This window comes from Nymphalis io, chromosome 21, assembly GCF_905147045.1.
Source record: "Nymphalis io chromosome 21, ilAglIoxx1.1, whole genome shotgun sequence".
NCBI lineage: Eukaryota > Metazoa > Arthropoda > Insecta > Lepidoptera > Nymphalidae > Nymphalis > Nymphalis io.
This window is the reverse complement of record NC_065908.1, coordinates 6,764,116-6,787,951: the sequence shown is the minus strand read 5'-3', so window position 1 is coordinate 6,787,951 and position 23,836 is coordinate 6,764,116. Positions and strand designations below refer to the sequence as shown.

Sequence of the window (23,836 nt, the reverse complement as noted above, 5' to 3'; positions counted from 1 at the left end):
CTTAAAGGAAATAATCGGATGATAATATTAAAAAAAAAAAACAAAAAAAAAGATGTTTTAAGCTTAAAAAGAATATTGGCATAAAATTTGAATTTCTATGTTTCCCCTTAAAGTTGGATGTGCTCGATAAACCGGTTGCCGGCTTTCGTAAGCTAAGCCGAAGTGAATACTTTTTCGAGGAAAATATTTGATTTATGGAAATGTCGCTAAATAATTCCAATATTTATGGGATGTATCTGTATATTTACTTAACGGGACAACATCATCTCTAAGGCTTTATGTCTAAAATTCATTATGAAAGCGTTTTCAAGATTACCTCACCACATAATATTTATTTATGTTGATTGAAAAATAATGCAGCTAATCATATCTTATGTTTAAGTTTGTGTTGGGGTGTTTGTTACTTAATAATGCTCAAACTAGACTGATTATTATAAAAATTGATACGTCGATTAGAGTTTTTTTATTAATAGCTAGCTTCCATTAAAATAGAGGTCTACATTTATTAATTAAGTAATACAACAGCTTGTATATGAAACTTATTACACTAAATTTTATTTCACACATAAAAAAACCAAAGTGTATATATACACAAATAATTTAAAGTTATAATTTATACAAAACTAAAAGATGCCAATTGAAGCATGTGTGAGTGTATGTTGTCGATATAGTATTGTTTTGTATTATTATTCGTTTTTTAAAATAATATACATAAAACCTTTATATTCAAGGAAAAATATGCAAATTTTTTTTTATTTGACCAGGAATCTTCTTGGACGTATGCAGAACACCTCATTATAATTTTATCACAATTGAATAAAAGTTCGGGAACTGTTGAAAGAAACTTTTGAATTACGCCCATCCAAGGCCGTAATAAGTAGTATGTTAAAGAATAAGTTTTTTCATAGTACTTTTCTATTTTTCCCATAGGAACCAAATTGTATTATTAAGGATTCATTTGAACATGGATGCGAGGTATCAAGCTCATTAACAATATCTATGACGTCCATGTCCCCAAAGCCTTTGATTGCGTACAATTTGGAACTCTAAAGACAAAATGCGCTTGAATTTTTTTACTTATTAAATCAATATAATCGACGTAAAAATAAATAGTTCACCTGGTGTCTTGCAAGATTATTTTCTTGGTCCTTATTTCTTCCTCATTTACATTTATATGATATAGCCTATCTTTTAGGGAATTGCCATGAAATAGCATTACTCGCTGATGTTACATCATTAGTTTTAAGTAAAAAAAAACCAGATATTTCTTAAAAAACAATTAGTATGGGTTAGCCATTTAATAATGATTTAATATATAATGTCTGATGAGCTATTAACGTTGATAATAATAATATATAATAATCTTTATACAGGGCTCGTCGTGAATCAGAAGACAGCAACTGCGATTCACTGTCTCGCCAGGCAGCCATTCGTATCAGTCACTCGTTACCTGATCTGCAGACTGAACCCTTGAAACAAGAATATGTTCAAGAGCACAAAGATGCCAGCAAGAAGGTAAGAATTGTGGTAAGAATTCATTCTTTCTTACTATTTTTACTTAGTACGAAGTAAAGTAGAAAAATACTATGGGTTATATTAAGTATAAAATATACCAGTCGCCTTTGTATAAATAGTTTTTTTTTATTATTTATTGTTTCTCAAGAGCATTCGTGCCATTTTTCTAGTGGTTTTAAAAGTTATCAATCGTACGTTTGATCAATCAATACGGTTGTCTCTTTAGGGTATAGGCGATGTAATTTAATTTTTTAAATTTTTTCCTTATTTATGTTTAACAAATAAAGTACACGATTAACTACGTAAGTTATATTATACAACAATAGCTTGACCAACTTTGCACTTTTTAAATTATTTAATAAAAAAGTTAAATCATAAAATATTTCCGAAATTAAATGTGTTAATCAGTTCCAGCAATGAAAGCGCTTAAATATTTAAGCTCCAAAATACGTTGCTTGCTGTCTCGTATACAAGTATAATATTACCAGTTTGCTAAGTAATTACTTTTGCTTAATCCAACTGACTATATTACTGTTATGCATACCAACATACCATATTAATTTCAGTGTCGATCTAAATTTAAACGTATTTTTTTGTATGACATTTAATTTATTGAGTTTTATATATCGTAGTGAATTGCATTTGGTGTGATAAAATGAATTTAAATTAACGAGCAATAAAATAATAAACAATCTTGTAATAGTAAATGTAATTCTTGTATTTATGTATATTTTGTGTATCTCGGACACGGATATAACGATTTGACTCAATTTTTGTATTTAAATAAGGTTTTGTTATTTAAGTTTATCTATAAATATGTGTCATTCTGGAAATTAAAAAAAAATGAAAACTGAGAGCCAACTCAAGCCAAGTTAATAATTAATTGCAACATATATAATTTTTATTTTGACTTTATAATATTTCTAAATATCATTGATTTGTAAGAATAAGAAAATGATAGTTTCATGTCCATTGGTTTAGTATTTTTTCTGTTAGGCATCACAAAAAACCGCAACATAGGGTACCACTGAAAGTCAGTCAGTGTCATTGTTAGGTGTCACACACATGACTAATACTAGAGTAGTTTATCTATTTTGATCATGCTAATGGTGCAGAGAAAATGTTATTTCTTTTTTGGTAAATTTATTGTGTATATTACTCTTTTTTAGTTTTTAGTAGAGATTTAACTTCTTATTTTTTCAACGCAAAATATTTGCAATGTGTGTTGGTTTAAATAAAATTTCTTTCTTAATTTAATGTATGTTAATTATTCATCATGTGTTTGGCGAGGAAAAAAAAACGTCTTAAGAAGGTCTCGGATAAAATTCTGTCACTCGTGTATCCTCCAAACCCATGTTCTAAAGCTTGGTAGAATGAGGTCCAATCCTCCTCCTCTTTAAGGATGAGTCTTAGTCCAGCTAAGCAACATTAACAGGTTGTTACTGTAAAATGCTATTTTTCGTTTTCGGAACAGTAATTACGATTCAGAAAAGTTCCATACATCGTATTTTTTTTCTTTTTTTTTCTCGCTGTGGAAACCTTCAGAAAGGTATCACCCGGGTCCCATAGGGATGAAACCGGGTTATGTGGGATTCTTACTCACTAAAACCACTGCAATGGCCGTCCTCATAACGGATCGGAGAGGCTGCGGGATCGTGTTGATAACGCATCCGCGGCCTCCCGTGCTGACCAATAACTAACCTATATCAACAAAACGATAATACATATTAAAATCAATATCTCAGGCAAGCGTTACAAAATTGCCTTAAGCGTGTTACCGTTGAATTATAGTTCGTTCTAAACTATATGACGTAGGTGTTCAAACTAAGTGTATACAAGGAAAATATTACACCACTTAGTGGCAAACGATTGTGACGACAACAAAAGGCTTTTATGAAGCGTATACATTTAGCATATAATTTATCTTGGTTGTTAATAGCTGGTATAAAGGCTTATTACTTGAGCAAATGGTATGAGTAAATGATCAAGAATTTTCCATCTTAATATTATAAATTCGGAAATGAGATTGTTATAAGAAATTTTGTTTAGACGTTTTCAATCACATGAAAGGATATATAACTAAAATCTGACCTGAGTAAGTTAGTAGGGTATAAATATATACAAAATATGCTTTATTGTATGGAAAAATTAATATTTTTTTGTGTACAAAAGGCGGTTTTGCCTTTTGTTTTCCGGTATTTATCTCGTTTGTCTAATCAACAATGGATCATACGGGTGCAGATATATCTTCGATCATATCAGGTTGTCGAACTATTGGACTTCGAAGGTGATTGAATAGAGAGTGTACTGCATTTGTGCATAATCTTAAATATTATCGTTGTCTTGGTCGACTGGTTTCTAACCTGGCCGCCAAAAAAATCGACCCACCCGTATTTTTTTACTTACAAAGTTGTTATCTTAACTATGCAACGACCTAGGTGGATTGTTTTACTTATGGGACATACATTTAACATTTTATTACCCACTTGATATTGATTTGGAGGAGTTGTAAGTGTTATTGAGGATATTTGGAATATTTTTAAAGTATTGATAAGAAAACGTTACTTTGTGCACAAAGTGCATGGTTAGTTTATTTCCAGTTCTTAACGCGGAGTCATCTCGGTTCGATGTTTATTATTGATTAAGTGTATGAAACTTTGTTGAAACAATAATTTTAATAAGTTTAAACATAAAAAATGGATACTACTGAAGCAGAAGCTGCTCAAGTCGTAGCTCTTATTCATGAGGGGTTAAGTCAGCGAAATGTGGCTAGAACACTAAAATTAAGTCGTTCAGCGGTGCGAAGAGTGTACAAACGCTACTCGGAGACTAGGGAGTATGGCCGGAGACCAGGATCTGGCATGGGGGGGCGTGTCACGAACCCGACCGATGACCGTTTTATTGGTTTGACGTCTTTAAGAAACCGACACCTTTCGGCTGTTGACGTTCAAGGTAGACCCCGAGAAAGTCGTGGAGTGTCTGTGAGTGAAAATACTGTAAGAAGAAGACTTCGAGAACAAAACTTAACCCCTCACAAGCCAGCAACAGGACCAAAACTCACAGCATCCCATCGACAAGCAAGACTACAATTTGCTAGGCAGCACGTCGATTGGACACTGGACCAATGGGAGACAGTATTGTTCAGTGATGAAAGCCGAATGTCTCTAGTAGGCTCTGATGGACGACGTAACGTCATGCGAAGGCCAGGAGAACGCTACTCTCAGTGTTGCATTCGAGAAACAGTCCGATTTGGTGGAGGCTCTACAATGTTTTGGGGAGGTATTTCTTTGACGGGGCGCACAGAGCTGGTTTTTTTCCGTAATAGTGCTGTTAATGCTGAAACTTACATAACGGACATTCTGGAGCCTCATGTGATGCCTTACGCTGGATATATTGGGGATAATTTCCAACTTATGCACGACCTCACGTCGCTAGAATTGTTAACGACTATCTCAGGGAAGTCGAAATTCCGGTTATGCAGTGGCCAGCCAATAGTCCGGACTTAAACCCGATAGAGCACCTCTGGAACCAGCTAAAACGTACGGTTCGAGCACGAAATCCAATTCCAGAAACCCTGAATCAACTGGAAACTGCCCTAACTGAAGAATGGCAACGGAACCCACAGAAAGACATTAAAAAGCTAATCAGGTCACTTAATAGGCGTATGCAGGCAGTGATTAGGTCAAGAGGAGGAAACACTCCCTATTAAAGTAAGATTTAGGCACCCAAATTTAAAAATAAACGGCATAATCGTTTTGTACACAAAAAAATAAAATTGCGTAAAATTTTGTGTTTTCGTGTTTTGTCACATATTTATTTACCTAAAAACCTATTTTTTGCGCACTATTTCTGTTTTTGTACAATCCTACAATTGCATTTTTTCATTATCAATCTTAAAAATATAAATATGTGGTAGTTTAAAACCATACGATAGCTTTTTTACAAAAAATGTAGGTGGGTCGATTTTTTTGGAGGCCAGAGAAAGTCATCATGTCAAATAGTTAGTGGACAGCACTCCTCAAAATCGGTCTCCTTTGCCGTTTCAGTTTTATTTGAGAACGTGTCATTAGTGTAATAATTTTTTTAAAGCAGATTGTTGTTTTTTTTTATAAACAGTAAGAAATTACTTACACCATAAACAATAAAATTTGTTTTACGACTCTTTACCTAATAGTCCAAAAATAATGTTATGTATAAAAATTGTATCCGATTGACATAACTTTGTAATTGAAATAGTGGAAAAGAGTTCTTGCCTAGAATCTAAATTCCGAACCAGTGGTGGTTTCAACTTTATTTTGATTTTGTGTCGCCTGTATCATATCTTTAAATCTGATTGACTTTACCAGCATAGAATTTTAAGCTTGCTAAACAGAGATACACTCAATCTTCCTTACATCATGTTATCGTTGCGACGAAATAATATGTTTAATATTAAAAATAATTAAATATCTCAAAGTAAAGTTAAAAGAATTTAATTTCGAAATATCTTCTTAATTTTCTTTGTTTTACATTTATATAAATAATAAAGTACTCTTAAAAGTATTATATCTCGATTACTTAATTTCTTTTGATGTTGAAAGAGAAGAAGCTTTATATTTGCTCTCAGTCTTCAAAGGGCTTAAGTAACTCATCGTTGCATTGTTTGTTCATAATCTAGATGTAGTTTTACACAGTTAATTAAATTACATTGTTATTAGGGTTTCTTAAGCAAGTATTGAACTTCTTGTAGCCCCAATCTTCTTAAACGGTTAGAATGTTCTCGTAAATTTATCTATACCTTTGAGTTGTTTTTTCCAAAATCTTATACTATTTATTCATCATCATTATTCAGATAATCGTAATCAATTGCACAGGCATGTGGCAAATTCTTGGTTCTGCTTATTTCGCATACAAACAGATCCCACTTATATATCATCGGTCTACCTGGCTGTTAGAACGACCATCGTTCCTTCGACGTACATGAAGTTTTCAATCTATGACGGTATCTTCGGTTCTTTTCCGGACAATCTTATTTCTGATTTTATAATTGAAGATGCCATTTTAAGCGTTCATTTGAGGTCTGCGACTTTTATTACAAAATTTTGTGGAGGTAACTTGGGATAACTTATTAGTTGTGGATATTTGCACACGTGAGAATGCAACTCTTTTCTGTGCTTCTGACACGTGTAAGCAAAATTTCACGATTATCGGTCAAGTTAATGAGGATCGATTGGCGTGTAGCTATTGGTGTATTGGTTCCTGATACGATATCCCCTGCATAATAAAAGGCTGATTAAGGATCATCTAATTCATCATCATCATTTAATTTAACGAGCAGGATTTTCAAAGAGGGTTGCTAACAGGCACGTGGTCGGTCGTAAAAATCCTTTTCTCTCAGGACTTCGTCTCTTACACACCACGCTAAATTTACTGATGGTAGAGCTTTGTGCAAGCTCTTCTGGGTAGGTATCACCCACTCATCAAATATTCTACGACAAAACAACAGAACTTGGTATTGTTGTGTTCCGGTTTAAAGGGTGAGTGAGCCAGTGTAATTACAGGCACAAGGGACATAACATCTTAGTTCCCAAAGTTGGTGGCGCATTGGTGATGTAAGCGATGGTTAACATTTCTTACAATGCCAATGTCTATGGGCGTTGGTGACCACTTACCATCAGGTGGCCTATTTGCTCGTCCGCCTTCCTATTCTATATATAAAAAAAAGAATCCAAATAAATGGTTAAGGAGATACTGACGATTACGAGGCTTATTGAATTTAATTAAAAGCGTTCAGTATTTTTTTAGGAATCTCACATGTACCTTGAAATAAAAAATAAGGTCAAACTTAGTTAAGGTAATGAAGCGACTGAATTGCAAATCTAAAAATTAATTAAGCACATTTTTAGGCAGATGTCACACTAAATTAAGCGAAACGGTTTTAGTAGATATTTCGTAATATTTAGTGCGTTTCGGAGAAGGTTTTTGTATAAAATATTATATATGTAGCTGTGGTTCACAATTCCACTTTAAATTTAGACAATTGACCTGAAAAGTGTGTATTTCATATTCTTGTATGTACAAACTCGTATCTATGTAATGTTACCCATCCGAAGCCGAGCCGGGTCACTAATGTATGATAAATAAACATGCAGCGTAAGAAACATATTTAATTCAATTACTATGCCTAGTTACTAATTACTTAAGAAATGCATAAAATGAACATTCCACATTGGTGGTAACAAACTACACGTTTCATTTGAATTATATAGTAAGTTAGTACGTAATAGTCTGTGAATGTCCCATTGCTGGACCTCCAAGGCCTCCTCTCCTTTTTCAAAGAGAAGTTTTGGAGCTTATTATTATAACCACCACGCTGCTCGAATGCGGGTTGATGGAATACACATGTGGCAGAATTTCAGTGAAATTAAACACATGCAGGTTTCCTAAAGATGTTTTCTTTCACCATCAAGCACGAGATGAATTATGAACATATATTAAGCACATGAAAATTCAGTGGCGCTTGCACGGGTAAATTATATAATTTCAACAAATACATTATCGAAATTAGAATATATTTTATTCAAGTACGCTCTTATGTATAGCTTTGAACGTAGAATCTACTGAAGAAACAGGCAAGAAGTTCAGTTTACCTTTTCTCAAATAAGATAACAAAGTCAATTATTTACATTATAGTCTGTATGGAAATCGACTTATACCAACTTCGTCTTTTTTATCATCTATATATTCTGTAAGTATTTATTTTTTGTTGCGAAATAAAAAAATATTGGAGCGCCTCAGATGTATCCCAGTCATTGATGATATAATAGCAGCCTTTCACTACAAAGCCTCCGCTCTCTTCCGGTCGTTCGTTACTATATATTATTATAATATATTAGACAAATATAATTATTTTATCAACAAAACTTTGTTTTTTTTTTATTTATTTAATTTGCTCTGTATATATTTATTAAATATATATAATTATGTCCTCCAAACCGATTTCGGACTGCGCAGGAAATATTATAATGCACAAGTGTGTGCACTCTCTGTTCCCTAACTCTCATAATCCGATGGGACGGCAATCCGTCACGACTGGAAAAAGTTCAGGCGCACGGCTTTATGTGCTTTTCGAGGCACGAGAGTGTACACACTTCTAACTTTCAGACTCTAGGCTGCTATTGAGAATTTTCGACTCAAAAACTCAATAACTTTTTATTGGCCGGACCTGGGATTTGAACTGAGGGTCTCCGGGCGGCGTTACATCTAGCCACTAACCAACGAGGCAGTCAAGATATATATATATATATATATATTGTATATATTAATTTAATAGCCGTAGATTTCGATATCGATTCTCATTTGTCAGACATCTCGAAGCGGCCACATTTTTTTTAACATAATTTTACATACATGCAATGCAATGAATTGTCGAGTAATCGCTGACTCTGATAGTACAATTTATATTAGTTTCGGAGTCAGAGATCCACCAATAGTGCTGCTAATGTTAATAAAAACCCTAGAGTTAGATAATACTGCAAACAAATTGTGTACATGTAAAATTGTGTATATATGATATTGACTCAATAAAATTATTAATGTAAACTGTTTTATTTCTTAGGTCCTTCGACAAACAACGTTGCCAATTGTACCAGATCGACACCAAACGTTCCAACGCCAGCTTTCCCATCGCCTGGACCTTCCCTCCATTCAGTTCAGCATCTGTAGTCTCGAACGGGCTGACTCATCTATTGGACTCATTAAAGTAAGTATATTTTGACGTAAGTTTAATTTTGTTAACCGACTTAAGAACCGAGGAGGTTCTCAATTGGTCTGTATATTCATATATATACCTATATCTATATATTCAGATATATATATATGTCGCGGATTCAAATGGATTGCCATTTTAATGGCCGCCATTGTCGTCCAATATGTTAATTTTATTAAATTTGTCCGGCGCTGGCGCTGTCCTGAGAGCAAGAGACCAAAGGGGTCGCTAGAAAAACGATCACACGCGTTACTGACATACTCCTGTATATTTTATATTTCCATCAGTCGGCTACATAATAAAATAGGTACCCGTCTTATATTTTTCACACTTCACGTCTGACAACCGACCAACCTACATGACATACATTATATTTATTATATATATATATATATATATATATATATATATATGGTCCGGTATAACTTGTATATAAGCTGATTTTGTCGATTCTATCGCTAGTTTATATTCATTGAAACTATCCAAGATGTTCGCTTCTGAATGTGATTGACCTTTGTAAAGTTTTTATTTGAAACAAACCTTCATACAAATTTAATTTAGTCGGTTTTTAATTTAGAAAACAAAATTTATATCTATACCAAATATTTCAATCTTTTTTAAACAAATAATACGTATTCAAATAAAATCTGTTTCGAGTGACGACACCCAACTGAGAGATAAGATTTTTAAAACTATTATGACACCTTTTTGTCAGGAGTAAATAAGAAATATATTAAGTAGATTCAAAGCGTATTTTAGCGAACACGTGCGACCTAAAATACAGAATTTATGATGTAATTCATTTCAGGAACATTCATGAGTTCTGGATGTGACATGTCACGTGTTTAATATAATAGAAGGAAAACTATCATTGGCAAATATAGACACGAGACACGTCAAAGTCTATCATTGGTCAATATTCAAGCGTACGTAAGTCCTAAATACGACTATGTGGCTCGATTAAAATGTATAGCAAGATTAAAATGGGAGTTCAGATTTATAGAAATAATATTTTTAATCTTCTATGAATTGTTCAGTATATTCCCCTGTAAGTTTTCTAATACATCTAAATGCTGAAAATAACGATTGAAATTAAATATCTCAATGTATAAGTACTAAACTGGAAAACAGCTTAGAGCAGTCTATCTTGTACAAAAGACGCCTCGTATAATCTGAGTCGTTCCTTACTCTGTGATTATTCTAACCCAGATCTTCTGATTACTAACGATAGTTTTTGCTACCATCTGCGACTGATTACAATATCGCGATCATTATGATGGAATATTTCTTTTAGATTTACAACGAACAACGTGCGGTTACTAGCGCTATATATTGTTCTCGTTTTTTTTTCGATATAAGTATTGCTTAGGTCAATGTTTCATATGATGTTCTTTGAACCACGTTGATCCCTGAAGAATTAGTTTATTGGTCGCAATCTCGAGGTCATCGAGGGTTCAAAACTCCGGTTCCGGTCAAGCTGTCACCCCTTTCATAGCCTAGACGCCTGAAGATTAAAATATAGCTATAGTTGCGTGATGATAAGCTTACAAATATTTTATACATGTACTTCTTATGTACACAGATCTTGTGTGGGATGAACTACCTCACTCAGTCGTAAGCGCTATTTACAATGTTTTTACCCTTGGAGTTTCTTACGAAATAAAGTAGTATTAAGTGATTTTTTATATCATTGCCTCTCGTAATCTTACTATTAAAACTGCCTTTGCTTTATTTAAATATATTTTAATTCAGATGTAACATAGTTAAATTTATATATATTTTGTCAATCCGAAATGGCTCACTGGCTTATACGTCATCTTAACCGAAGATTGCATGTTCGAACCTGGGTAAGCATCATTAAGTTATCACGTGGTTAATTTGTGTTTGTTTGATCTAGTGGTCGACGATGAAGGTAAACGGTAAAATAAGAACAAACTACAGCTGCAAACAACTATAACACCTCAAGTGAGACCTCTTCTCACTTTTAGTTTATACCACAACATAGCTTTAATGAGCGTTGGATTTAATTGGCAGAGTACAGTTGATACATGCAGGTTTCCTCACGAGACTTACCTTCACCGCCGAGTAATTATAAATACAAATTAAGCACATGAATATTCATTGTTGCTTGCCTGGGTTTGAACCCACGATCATCAGTTAAGATTCATCATCATCATCCTTTTGTCGTCCACTGCTGGACATAGCCCTATCCAATGCAGTCACTGAGCTCGAATTTCAGCTCTCAATCTCCATCCGCTGCCAGCCACTGTGTATATCGTCACGGTTAAGATTAATGAGTTCTAACCACTGAGCCATCGGCTCACATATAATAATAATAATATCCTGGGTTATTATTCACACACGGCCATCTGATCCCAAATTAAGCAGAGCTTGTACTATGGAAACCAGACAACTGATATACTACATATACTACTTTTCTTTAGTAAATACAGACTTATATAAACAATTACACCTAGATTCAGGGCAAACAGACATGTTCATGCACACAAATATCTGTCCTGGGTGGGAACCGAAACCACAACCTTCGGCATGCAAGGCAAATATAACTTAGTAGGAATTTACAATATTTATGTTCCTTTAAAAAGACTAACAATACCATACCTCTCAAATTATAAAATTCAGTTCTCATTTTCAATTGAAAATAAATTTTATAATAGAAAAGAAGATAAGCTTTAAGATTTTCTCTGTCATCCGCTTCCTAATTACGATTCATCCAATCCGGAATCGAAAGTCGAAGATGGACAAAGCGCAATGGGCAGCTATTGTCGATCTCGCTTAGCCAAGAAATAAACTGAATTCGATTTCAATAAATAAGGTACGAGACCTGTATTTTCAATCAAACTGCCCCAGTGTCGGCCTTGGTATTGAAATTAGCAAATAAATCCCGTATTACTGAGTTCAAAACCTAAGTCAGGTCAAAAATTGGGTTTCATTTTAAAGAAAATTTTGAATCTAATTTTTGTATGTGTGTCAGAATTACATTAATTTTATTTTTTAGATCACCAACAATGTACAAACAAATACATGAAAGTACAGAGTTGATAATATAAAGGCAAAAAGTGGTACCTCAATTACATGTGATAACTGCATGAACATTAAACCAACAGGCACATTATAGCACAAAAAAAAACAAATACAAGACAAATCAAAATCTCAAATTACAAAAAAATAATAATAAGAGTAAGGAAAAAATAATACTATTATATGAATAATTAAGTGTTGCTTATCAATGATAAGGTCCTTCTAAAGTATATACTGTTTATAAATATGTCAACCTCCTTGTTTCTGTTATTCCAGATGAAAGTAACTGAAAAAAAACTAATGCGACACAATTATGTGTCTTCGCAATATTTTTCTCCACTATTAACGAGACGAATTATTATAAATATGAATTTATTGTATTAACTTGAAATGTCAATGATTGAAAAACCTGTAATTTGTTACGATACAATATACATACATATAATTAACAAGAAGGACACTTTAAATTTTCACAATGAAATTTAAAGAAGTAACTATATCTGCTATTTTTTATAGAATAGGAAGGCGGACGAGTATAGGGGCAGCCTGATGGTAAATGGTCTTCAACGCCTATAGACATTGGTATTGTAAAAAATGTTAATCATTGCTTACATCACCACCAACCTTGGGAGCTAAGATGTTATGTCCTTTGTGCCTGTAATTACATTGGCTCACTCACCCTTCAACCCGGAACACAACAGTACCAAGTACTGCTGTTTTGCGGTAGAATATCTGATGAGTGGGTGGTACCTACCCAGACGAGCTTGCAAGAAGCTCCACCACCAGTAAACTATATAATATACAGTTAGAACACATTTTAATTTGCAAGTAGTTCAAAATTATTCTATTAGTTTTAAATTAAATCGCCTTGGATCTCGGAAAAATATTGCAAGTGGTAATTAAGCATTTTTTTCACTTTATATAACTCAATTTTAAACTCTAATGCAATATTTTGTAGTGCAATTAAATGTATATAACTTTTAGATTAAGATTATTATCAATCATATATCATGTAATGGTTTCTCAAAACGTGTAGAATAGAGTCGTCTCATCTCAGCTGAGAGATAAGGTGTCGTTTTTTTTTTTTATAGAATAGCAAGGTGGACGAGTATATGGGCCATCTGATGGTAAGTGGTCACCAAACGCCCTTAGACATTGGCATTGTAAGAAATGTCAACCATCGCTTATAGCCAATGCGCCACCAACCTTGGGAACTAAGATTTTATGTCCCTTGTGCCTGTAATTACACTGGCTCACTCACCCTTCAGACCGGAACACAACAACATCAAGCACTGCTGTTTTGCGGTAGAATATCTGATGAGTGGGTGGTACCTACCCGAGAGACGAGATTGCACAAAGCCCTACCACCAGTATAGTCGTAAGAGTTTGTGCACTCACTTTTGCGCTATAATATCTGCAACGTAGCTCGCCAATCACATTCGAGAATTTCAACAGTGACCAGTCAGGAGGAGAACCGCATTAGTAAAGACTATGACTTAGATATATATGTACATATATGTTTATTTAATTTAAAATATAAAATTTGTTTTAAATATTTATTAACAATTATTATGTATATGAAATATGCGAAAGTAGCTGTTTGTTAACTGTTTGAATCTTCATAATTATTTTTTATAATTTACAAAATTGCTTGTTTACTGTCATACATGAATTAGTTTTAAGTGGAAACATGATTGGTGTGTAAACGAGTTAATTGTTGTATAATGTGTGTGGTGTGTACTGTGTTTACCAATTATAATAAAAAATAAAACTCTGTCTGTATGTCTGTTATGCTAAACCGCATTTGGTACGCCGGAAGCATGAATGCTAAGGAGGAACATAGGCTACATTTAACAAGCAACCAATTCCCTACCCTCTCACACGCGTGCGAAGCCACGGGCGAAAACTAGTCTTCTATATAAATAAAAAATGTTTTTCGTATGTTTGTCCTCGATGCGTTTCTATACAAATCATCCGATTGTGACGAAATTTTGTTGAGTTTTTCTGTGTACGCCAAAAAAGTATTCAAACCGTGCGATGCCGAAACGGGTAACTAGCTTACTATAAAACCAATGCTATTGCAATAATATCACAGGCAGTCTTATTTACGAAATTGAACAGATTTTTACGAAAGGCTATTCCTTATATTTTACCTCATACGAATTGAATTTCAGATAATTCCTTTTAATCCTCTACTCTTAAGCTGTAATCTCTATAACAAAGACTAGCTCCGCCAGGTATGACCGTGTAAGCCGTTTGAACTACGAATATGTACTCTTAATACAAAAAAGTATATGAAAGACTTGCTAGGGTTCAATTTATATTGGATATTATATATATAACATATCATATTTTTACACATGATAGGTTGTTCTATCTCACTTGGCTCACGTTTATTATTTATTCTTCTATATAATATTTTAGTATTACTGTGGTTGAGCTAGTGTGATTACAGGTACAAGAGAAATATTAACTTCTAAGATTTATTTATTCATAAATTAGGCGGTACATACATGGATACAATTAATAAGAATAAAAGAATTACTTGTATCCTGCTAGAAGAAAACACAGCATAAAAAAGAATAAAAACTTTAACTATCAGAATAGACTAGACATAAGTAATATTCTATAATTCACATCTTAATGTAAAAAAAACAAACAAAGGTGAAAATTATTTAAAAATGACAAATATCTTATGGATGGCGCGCGTGTAGGCATTAATTTCTCGTTGCAGGGGCAATGTGGGTGAAGGTGACCACTTACCACCAATTGAATTATTTGCTGCCTTCTTAAAACAATATAAACAAAATAATACCCTCAATTTTATTAACTCTAATAAATTTAGTCTGCCATATTTAATAACCGGTGACGTCATAAAACCATAGGTATAAATGACTTATCACATATAAATTTAATTTAAGCAGCAATCCCAATTCCATTCGAGAGTAAATAAAGCCGGCCATCGCTTTCCTCTTTTGTGATCGTCAGCTAGTAAATATAAAATATAAATATTAAACATAATATATACGTCACAATTTAAAATATCGCAACTAGCGGTTAAGGTCAGACATTGTTTTAAAGTATTCATTTAATGATTCAATTGTAATTTTCATTTTGCGCTTGAAGTTATAGAGGCAAATGCGTACTTTATAATTGTAAAATATACAACTGTGAAACGGTTATGTTAATTAAAAAGACATAATTTCATTTCAAGAGTGCAAGTTTTAATTTAATATAAACGAATAAAAAAATGAAATATTTATTTTCTTATAAAAAATAATATCATTAAATTTGTTGAAAGGATTTTTAGGCTTTTGGCTAAAAATGAAAAAAAAAAAAAAATATTTTTTCAAATTTTTAGCGAAATGTCTTTTTTATATCTATTGTATATTCTACCGCCATAGTATTGTTGTATGCCTGTATTAAAGCTGGCTCACTAAACCTTTAAATCGAAACACAATAATACTAACCATTACTGTTTGGTGGTAGAATATAATATGATGAGTGAGTGGTTCCTCGCTCGACAAACGCCTTTATTCGTTTTTCCACGTGAAGTGGGGCGTTATGTATGACTCGCCGGCGCCAAATATCCACGGAAAAAACCAGCGGCACCTATTTCGTCTCATTATGGGACGTCACGGGATCGCTTGCGCTTACTAACATGACGAGTGGGTGATACTTACTCAGAAGGGCCTGCACAAAGTTCTGCCACATGTCAAACGTTTCGGTCTTAGTTTTGACGTTGGTTGGTCTCATATACTAACTCTTTAACATTCCATTGTTTCATCACCATACACATACACTATAAATATCCGGTCACTCTTTCATCCAACTATAAGCAATCCATGATATATATTTTTTTTTTTGTAGCCGGAACTTTACAAAAATGAGCTAGTACGCCAATCTTCGACAGACAGCGGTGAGTTGGAATTTTGCGGGAAGTTACACTTCGCTCTGAAGTACGACCAAGAAGTAGAGGCCCTTGTTGTCAAGGTATGTATTTAAAGTTTCGTCTATTTAGTCTTAAAATATAAAGGTAAAAGTATATTATTTAAACTTTTAATGAAGGGTTTTAAGAAATTAATAATTATTTATAAACAAATCAGTAAGTAGAAACAGATTCTCATCCCTTAAGGAGAAGACTTGGAGCTTATTCCAATACACTGCTTCAATTCGGGTAGGTGTGGCTACATATTTAGCAGAATTTATTCGTGAAGTGAATGACCCTTACGATATTTCATTATACTGGCGATTCGAGATTATTTTAAATATGTACATAGCATAAAAAACTCAATGGTGCTTACCTGATCTTAAAGCAGAAAAAAAGAAACAACTTAATGTTTTTTTGATAATAATTGCTTAATGAAGTGCATATATGTATGGACTGCATTAAATTAAGTTGGTTTGGAGTCAGGCTAACATAGAACAACAAATGAGATGAAAAGAAAATATGGGTATGATGATGCTACGATCAACTTCAACCATGGCGATCATTTTTAACAGAGATAAAAAACGATCCACACAGGAGCAAGCAGATATTTTGTTACGTATTGTGTTTGCTGTTAGCACTAATGGCCTTTCCAGCATCACCAACGGGAAAGGCCAGTCTTATAATCAAACCAGATGTTGGGAGCCCACTTAAAGGCTCGGAAAACGCGCGTCATTAGAGCGCCTGGGTCCTGAGAAGCCGGAACTCAATTTAGAACGCTGTCGAAATCGGAAGGGAGGAGAGATTATAGTGTAAAAGTGTATACGCAAATTAATGGTGGTAGGGTTTTTTGTAAGCTCGTCTGGATAGGTATAACCCACTCATCAGATATTCTACCGCAAAACAGCATACCTTGATATTGTTGTGTTCCGGCTTGAAGGGTGAGTGAGCCAGTGTAATTACAAGACATAACATCTTAATTCCCAAGGTTGGTGGCGCATTGGCGATGTAAGGAATGCTTAACATTTATTACAATGCTTATGTCTATGGGTGTTGGTTATCACTTACCATCAGGTGGCCCATATGCTCGTCCGCCTAACTATTCAATAAAAAAAAAATGCAGGTGCACTCACTTTCGAAGTCCAAAAATTTGACGATATGACGCGACCTAACAGAGTTCGACTAATTAGACACGCATCACATTTCAAAATTCTCAACTTCCGGTTTTAACTGATAATTCTGTGACAGTAAACCAAATATTTTTTATTCGAAACGATCCGGGATTATACCTGGGACTAATTAAACTTTGTGAGCTTCATGTACGGATTAAAACTTCCTCTTTGGGGTGTTATATAATGAGCCGTAAATGATAGAATGTTATATATCATTAAATTGAGTATCTAAAAGACCTACTGAATAGCCATGATAGTCCAATGGAAAGAAAACTTCGATTTTAACCGAAATTTGCGGATTCATATACATGTATATCCATAAATCCACGTTTTCGCTTTCCCACGGCTGGCCAAAGGCCATGGCCTTATATTTTAATTTCCTCTTACATAAACGCCTGGTATATAAAAGCGAACTTCACATATATTTACAAGTCGTTTACCAAAGTAATTTAAATAACGCTTACTTCGCATTAGAAGTGAAGCCATAGAGAAAACTTTATCAAGAACTACTATAATTACGAATTACGTCAGCAGACGAAGATAGGATATCTTAAAACAACTTTAATTGTACTTTGTACTTGCTTCAACACTCAAATTTAAATACGTTTTCGAATGTATAAAACATTATTGTTTTCAGATAAATATTTTCAAGTTGAAAAACCTGTAATAAGAATTATTAAAAAAATGTGACCGTAACGGGGCGCTCAGCCAATGTTAAACATAAATTTCATATAATATTTTTTTCTTCTTATTATAATTATATATAATCATAAACTATATAGTTTACGCGCCACGCACACACAAGGGAGTAGAAAGTGACGGCGGAGAAGAATCATGACGACATTTATAGAGATTGTCACGTCTTACACCCATGGCTAGATAGGGTTTTTTATGTGGTGGGATATTCACATTAACCACTTTTGCGTCTGATAGTTAATTCCGTCGGTTATTATATACGGGAAAGAAGTTTTTGTAAATATAATGTGATATTCGTTATTTATAACCACATAAATATACAATAAAAAAACACAAGTTGGCTTAAAACTTAAATTTACCACCCAATCCCTCATCAAATATTCTACCGCTAAACTGCAATACTGAATTGTTGTGTTCAGGTCGGAAGGGTGAGTAAGCCAGTGTAAAATTTTAGTGTCAAGGTTGGTAGTGGATTGGCGATGCAAGGAATGGTTAATATTTCTTCCGTCCATAGATATTGGCGCCGTATATGGACGGTGGTCACAAAACATGGTATAAAAAATAGTTAATTTCAATAAATACTTAAATAAACTCAACTGAATAATAAAATTAAAATTAAACAATATTACTAGCCCGTACCGACTTCGTACGGGTGAAATACGAATTTTATTTATTATATTTTTGTTGTTTATCAAATTTCCTGGAATCCAATCGCAATTAAACCATCAAGTGATCACCTAAACACGCACAAAAAATACCTTAAAATAGCAAACAAAATTGAATGATGGATGGATCAAACAGGTTTAAAGACTACGTTTTCGAGTGACATTGTGTGGGCAGGTCTGGGTATCGTGCAAAATTAGACAGCGTTTCGACAAAATCACTGTATTTTTAAAGACACAGAAGTTACAAATAATCACGAGTCACATTAAGCAACTATTAATGGGTAGATATCGATACGAAACGAAGTTACAGTTTCGTGATGTCACCTCGAGTGTCGAGAAGAAAAAGTGAGAGAATGCTCGTTCCTCTACCCCGCCACTCGGTTCTCTTCAAGACTGTCTGGACGCACCACAATAAAGTTAGCACTTTTCAACGCGTTTTCTGTATCCAGACGTATTAATTCCATATATCCATTCCATTCATTCCAGACGTAACACATGTCTAAATTTAATTAATTATTATTAATGTTTCGTTCTTATTTCAAAACACTTGATTCTAATTTAAAATTCTTTAAATGTGTGAACAATAATTAATTAATTTAATATTAATTAATTGATTTGATAAGATCAGATCAGATATCACAAATCGGAAAGGAATTGCCCGTCTAATATAATATAAACGATATAGAGCGGACTATTGTCTTGTACCTGTACGACAATTGCTTTGTATACGAGAACAATACATGGCTTTATGATGATAAAGGGAATGTAATAGCCTGTGTTGTATAATCAATAAATGAATAATAAATAAAAACTCGTCACTTTGTTTCTGTTCTGTCATAATCTCGCAATCAACAACTATAGCTAACATCATCATTTAGCAAGCGTCTACAACTAGTGTCTCTGATTAAATCTGTGTTGTATCAGACTTTTACGATGTTTTCTTTCAACGCTGAAAAAGATATGAATTATAAACACAAATTAATCACATGAAATGTCAGTGGATCTCTTCCAGGTTTGAACTTATAATCTTCGGCTTAAATATCCGAGTTTTAACGAATGCGCCATTTCGGTTCTCGCCGAACGCAAGAAGCACATTCAATCCGCTGCGAAAAACGGATCACAGTACAATGTTCTGGTTAATACGTTTGTGATATCCTCAATATGACTGTAAAATTGAATAAAAAGTAAATTTCTCAGAACAACTTTTTTAGCAATATAGCTAAGGGTTTTTATTGCCTGCATTGTTGGAAGTGCTTAACTGAACAAACAAGTTTATACGACAAAGCTCGTAACAGATACTAAAAATCACTACTTTCTACTAAAATCCGATTAGTGAGTTGGCTTAAAAATATTTCAAGGTTCATGAATATTTTCTACTATTGAGATACTTTCTTCTATAAAGGAGAGGATGCAATGGCCCAGTAAAAGTAAATTACAGGCGAGTTTACCTTAATTCTTTTTATGCTTTGATATTATTTGCTTCGATAGTTGTATTAATCAATCGCCATTCATTTTCGAACGATTTTTAATCTTATATTTTCCAACATTATTAACATTACACTTAAACCTTTAGTACAGAAATATTTACATTTTTTATTTTATTCTTATTGAAACTAGGTAGGCAGACTGGCGCATGACCTACCTGATAGTAAGTTGCCATCATTGGCCATACACATTTGCACTGTGAGAAATATTAACCATCACTTATATGGCCAATGTGCTACCGTGATGGTAACTTTTTTTTTTTTTTTTTATAGAATAGGAAGGTGGACGAGCATATGGGCCACCTGATGGTAAGTGGTCACCAAACGCCCTTAGACATTGGCATTGTAAGAAATGTCAACCATCGCTTATAGCCAATGCGCCACCAACCTTGGGAACTAAGATTTTATGTCCCTTGTGCCTGTAATTACACTGGCTCACTCACCCTTCAAACCGGAACACAACAATATCAAGTATTGCTGTTTTGCGGTAGAATATCTGATGAGTGGGTGGTACCTACCCAGACGAGCTTGCACAAAGCCCTACCACCAGTGAAAACTAAGATATTATGTACCTTGTACCTTTAGTTACACTGGTCCATTCACCCTTCAATCCACAAAACAACAAAACCGAGTGATAAATATTGAAAAACAAAAAAAATAATATAATTGAAAAGCTTTATTGCCGCACAAATATGTATATTTTTTATAGTATAGGCAAGCGGATGAGGATATGGGCCACCTAATGGTAAGTGGTCACCAACGCCCATAGACATTGGCATTGTGAGAAATGTTAACCATCGCGTGCATCACCAACGCGCCACCAACCTTGGGAACTAAGATGTTATGTCCCTTGTAATTACACAGGCTCACTCACCCTTCATGACTTGGTCAAACCTTCTCCTTAAAAGGGAGAGGAGGCCTTAGCCCAGCAGTGGGACATTAACAGTTTGTTACTGTTACTGTTACTGTACTTACCCTTCAAACCGGAACACAACAATACCAAGTACTGCTGTTTTGCGATAGAATATCTGATGAGTGGGTGGTACCTACCCAGACGAGCTTGCACAATCCTCTTACCACCAGTAAATAATAATACCACCAGTAAACTACAAATAAAAAAAATTATATATTTAAATTAATAAATTACAATATTCAGATTAAAGTTAGGGTCTAGTATAAAATTTTTGAATGAAGAACTCCTTGTTTTGTTATATTTTGTAAGGATACTTATATACTATAATTACATGTACATATTATATTCATATTATGTTTACATACATTTTACATTGTCATAATATTAACTATGTTTTCTTTTGAATATTTTTTATTCAAATTGATATTTTTAAGATTGTAGTCTTAAAATATTCAGTGTTTTGCATATCATTGTATAATAGGCTTGTACAAATGTGAATGAATTGTTGGATTACATGGATTACATAAATAAACACATACATAAACACAATATATGATTATGATAATAAGATTTTCTCCTGAGTTATTTCGATCACGGATCCAATCTCAAAGGAGACTAGCGAACTCCGCAGCACATATCATAGTAGCATAAGTGCGCAAAAACAACCACTATCTCTTTCCTCACTCATAATCCAATGGAACAGCAATCCGATACGACCGGAAGTAGTTCAGGCGTAGAACCAACGGCTTTACGTGCTATCCGAGGCACGGGAGTGTACACACTGCCAAGTTTCATATTCCTGAGTACTGAGAATCAAGGACAGAAAACCGAATATACTTAAAATGTGACAATATAATTTGTAATATTCTTGATATTTTCATTTGAAAGATAATGCTAATAAAAGATAATTTACGTTAAATCATGCCTAAATGTTAATTGAGGTTTGACCTCAACATGAAGGTAATTTATATCATGATAGGTATAAAACTAGGTACTCGTACCGGTTTCGCACGGGTAGAATAACCCCACATAAAACTTTTATATTGAATTACAAACATAAAAAGAAAATTTCTTGTATGTTTCTAACAAGTCCTTCGCTGGCGGACGCAGAACAAATCAACAAAATTTCGTCATAATCAGATGAATAGTTTAGCAAAGCAACGAACATACAAACATTTTTTTTTTATTAAAGAGAAAAAAATAAGTAGAGATATAACTTATATTCAAAATTCAACCAAAATCAATAATATCAACTTCTTCAAATACTAACGACCGATAATAAATAAAATTCTATTTCCAATAAAAATGTATTGATAGAACTAAAGCTCGTTAATAGCTAACGAATAAAAAATCGCTTGACAAATATAATAAAAGTACTAAACTATTTTACCATTGACTGTTTTGTTGATATTTCCAAAAAGGCTAAATAAAAAAGTATTTTATCAATAAGGTTTATGAAATAACTTTATGAGTTGTAAATATGCGTGCTTCGAATGTTTGACTTTTATTGTTTTTAACTTCTGGGTATTTCGAGGTAATAAGTTCTGACGTTATGAGACGTTACGTGTGTGTGTTACGTAATGTATGTGTATTAGTTAATACATATTTGATTGGGTTATAAATGTATATATCTCATAATATTTCTAAAGTGTTAAAGGCTATATTTATCAACATTAACCGCTTAAAATTAATATGTTTTGTAATATGATAAGGACGAATACCTTTTGATAATTAAATTAAACTAAAATAAGGATTTTTCCCATTTATATATATCATTTGAGAGGCCGGCAACGCACCTGCAAGCCCTCGGGTATTACAGGTGTCCATGGGCGGTGGTAGTCACTTTCTATTGGGTCGTAATGCTCGTTTGCTCGTTTGCTCATAAAAAAATACAAAAAGATGGTTTCTATGTTATCTATAAAATATTTGTATATGCCGTGGCGTTGTTTTGTTGGTATATTATACATTTTTTATATAAAATAAATAAATATAAAGGTTTTGTGCATTTGTTATAAATTTGTTTAATTCGAAAGAGCATGACAATTTCCAACTCTGCCGGTATATTAAGATTTTTTACGACGAAGGCGAGCATATGGGCCACCTAATGGTAAGTGGACACCAACGCCCATAGACATTGGCATTGTAAGAAATGATAACCATCGCTAACATCGCCAATGCGCCACCAACCTTGGGAACTAAGATGTTATGTCCCTTGTACCTGTAATTACACTGGCTCACTCACCCTTTTAACCGGAACACAACACTGCTTTTATGCGGTAGAATATCTGATGAGTGGGTGGTACCTACCCAGACGAGGTTGCATAAAGCCCTATCAATATATAATAATATATATGCATCATATTACTATGTTAAATAGCTTATGGCCATCCTAACTAACATACTAAAATATTATAGAACTTCCATATCAATAAGAAGATAACAAAAACAATCAAACAAACATAATAACATAACGTATATAAACAAACAAAACTTACCTCTTTATAATATTAGTATGATTATTAAAATCAAATATTTATGTTACGTATACTAATTTTCTTGTCTACCGTTTCCAACTTGTAATTAATCTGAGTCCAATATGACGTCACGCTTGTTATATCATAAATTTATTATAACGCAATTTTAAATAATGTTTCGGAACCAATGTAAAACAAAT

At 33.5% G+C, this 23,836-nt stretch overlaps 1 protein-coding gene across 4 annotated transcripts in view; it reads left to right on the top strand.

Moving 5' to 3' along the window:
* LOC126776815 (synaptotagmin-10-like) overlaps positions 1-23,836 on the top strand; it is a 111,614-nt gene that overhangs the window by 72,784 nt on the left and 14,994 nt on the right. For 3 of the 4 annotated variants that reach the window (XM_050499615.1, XM_050499617.1, XM_050499618.1), the window contains exons 3-5: positions 1,374-1,527; positions 9,113-9,256; positions 16,175-16,297. In XM_050499615.1, the coding sequence (XP_050355572.1) occupies positions 1,374-1,527; positions 9,113-9,256; positions 16,175-16,297 (421 nt within the window). The remainder of the gene's footprint in view (positions 1-1,373; positions 1,528-9,112; positions 9,257-16,174; positions 16,298-23,836) is intronic. The other variant, XM_050499616.1, reaches the window with a different exon arrangement.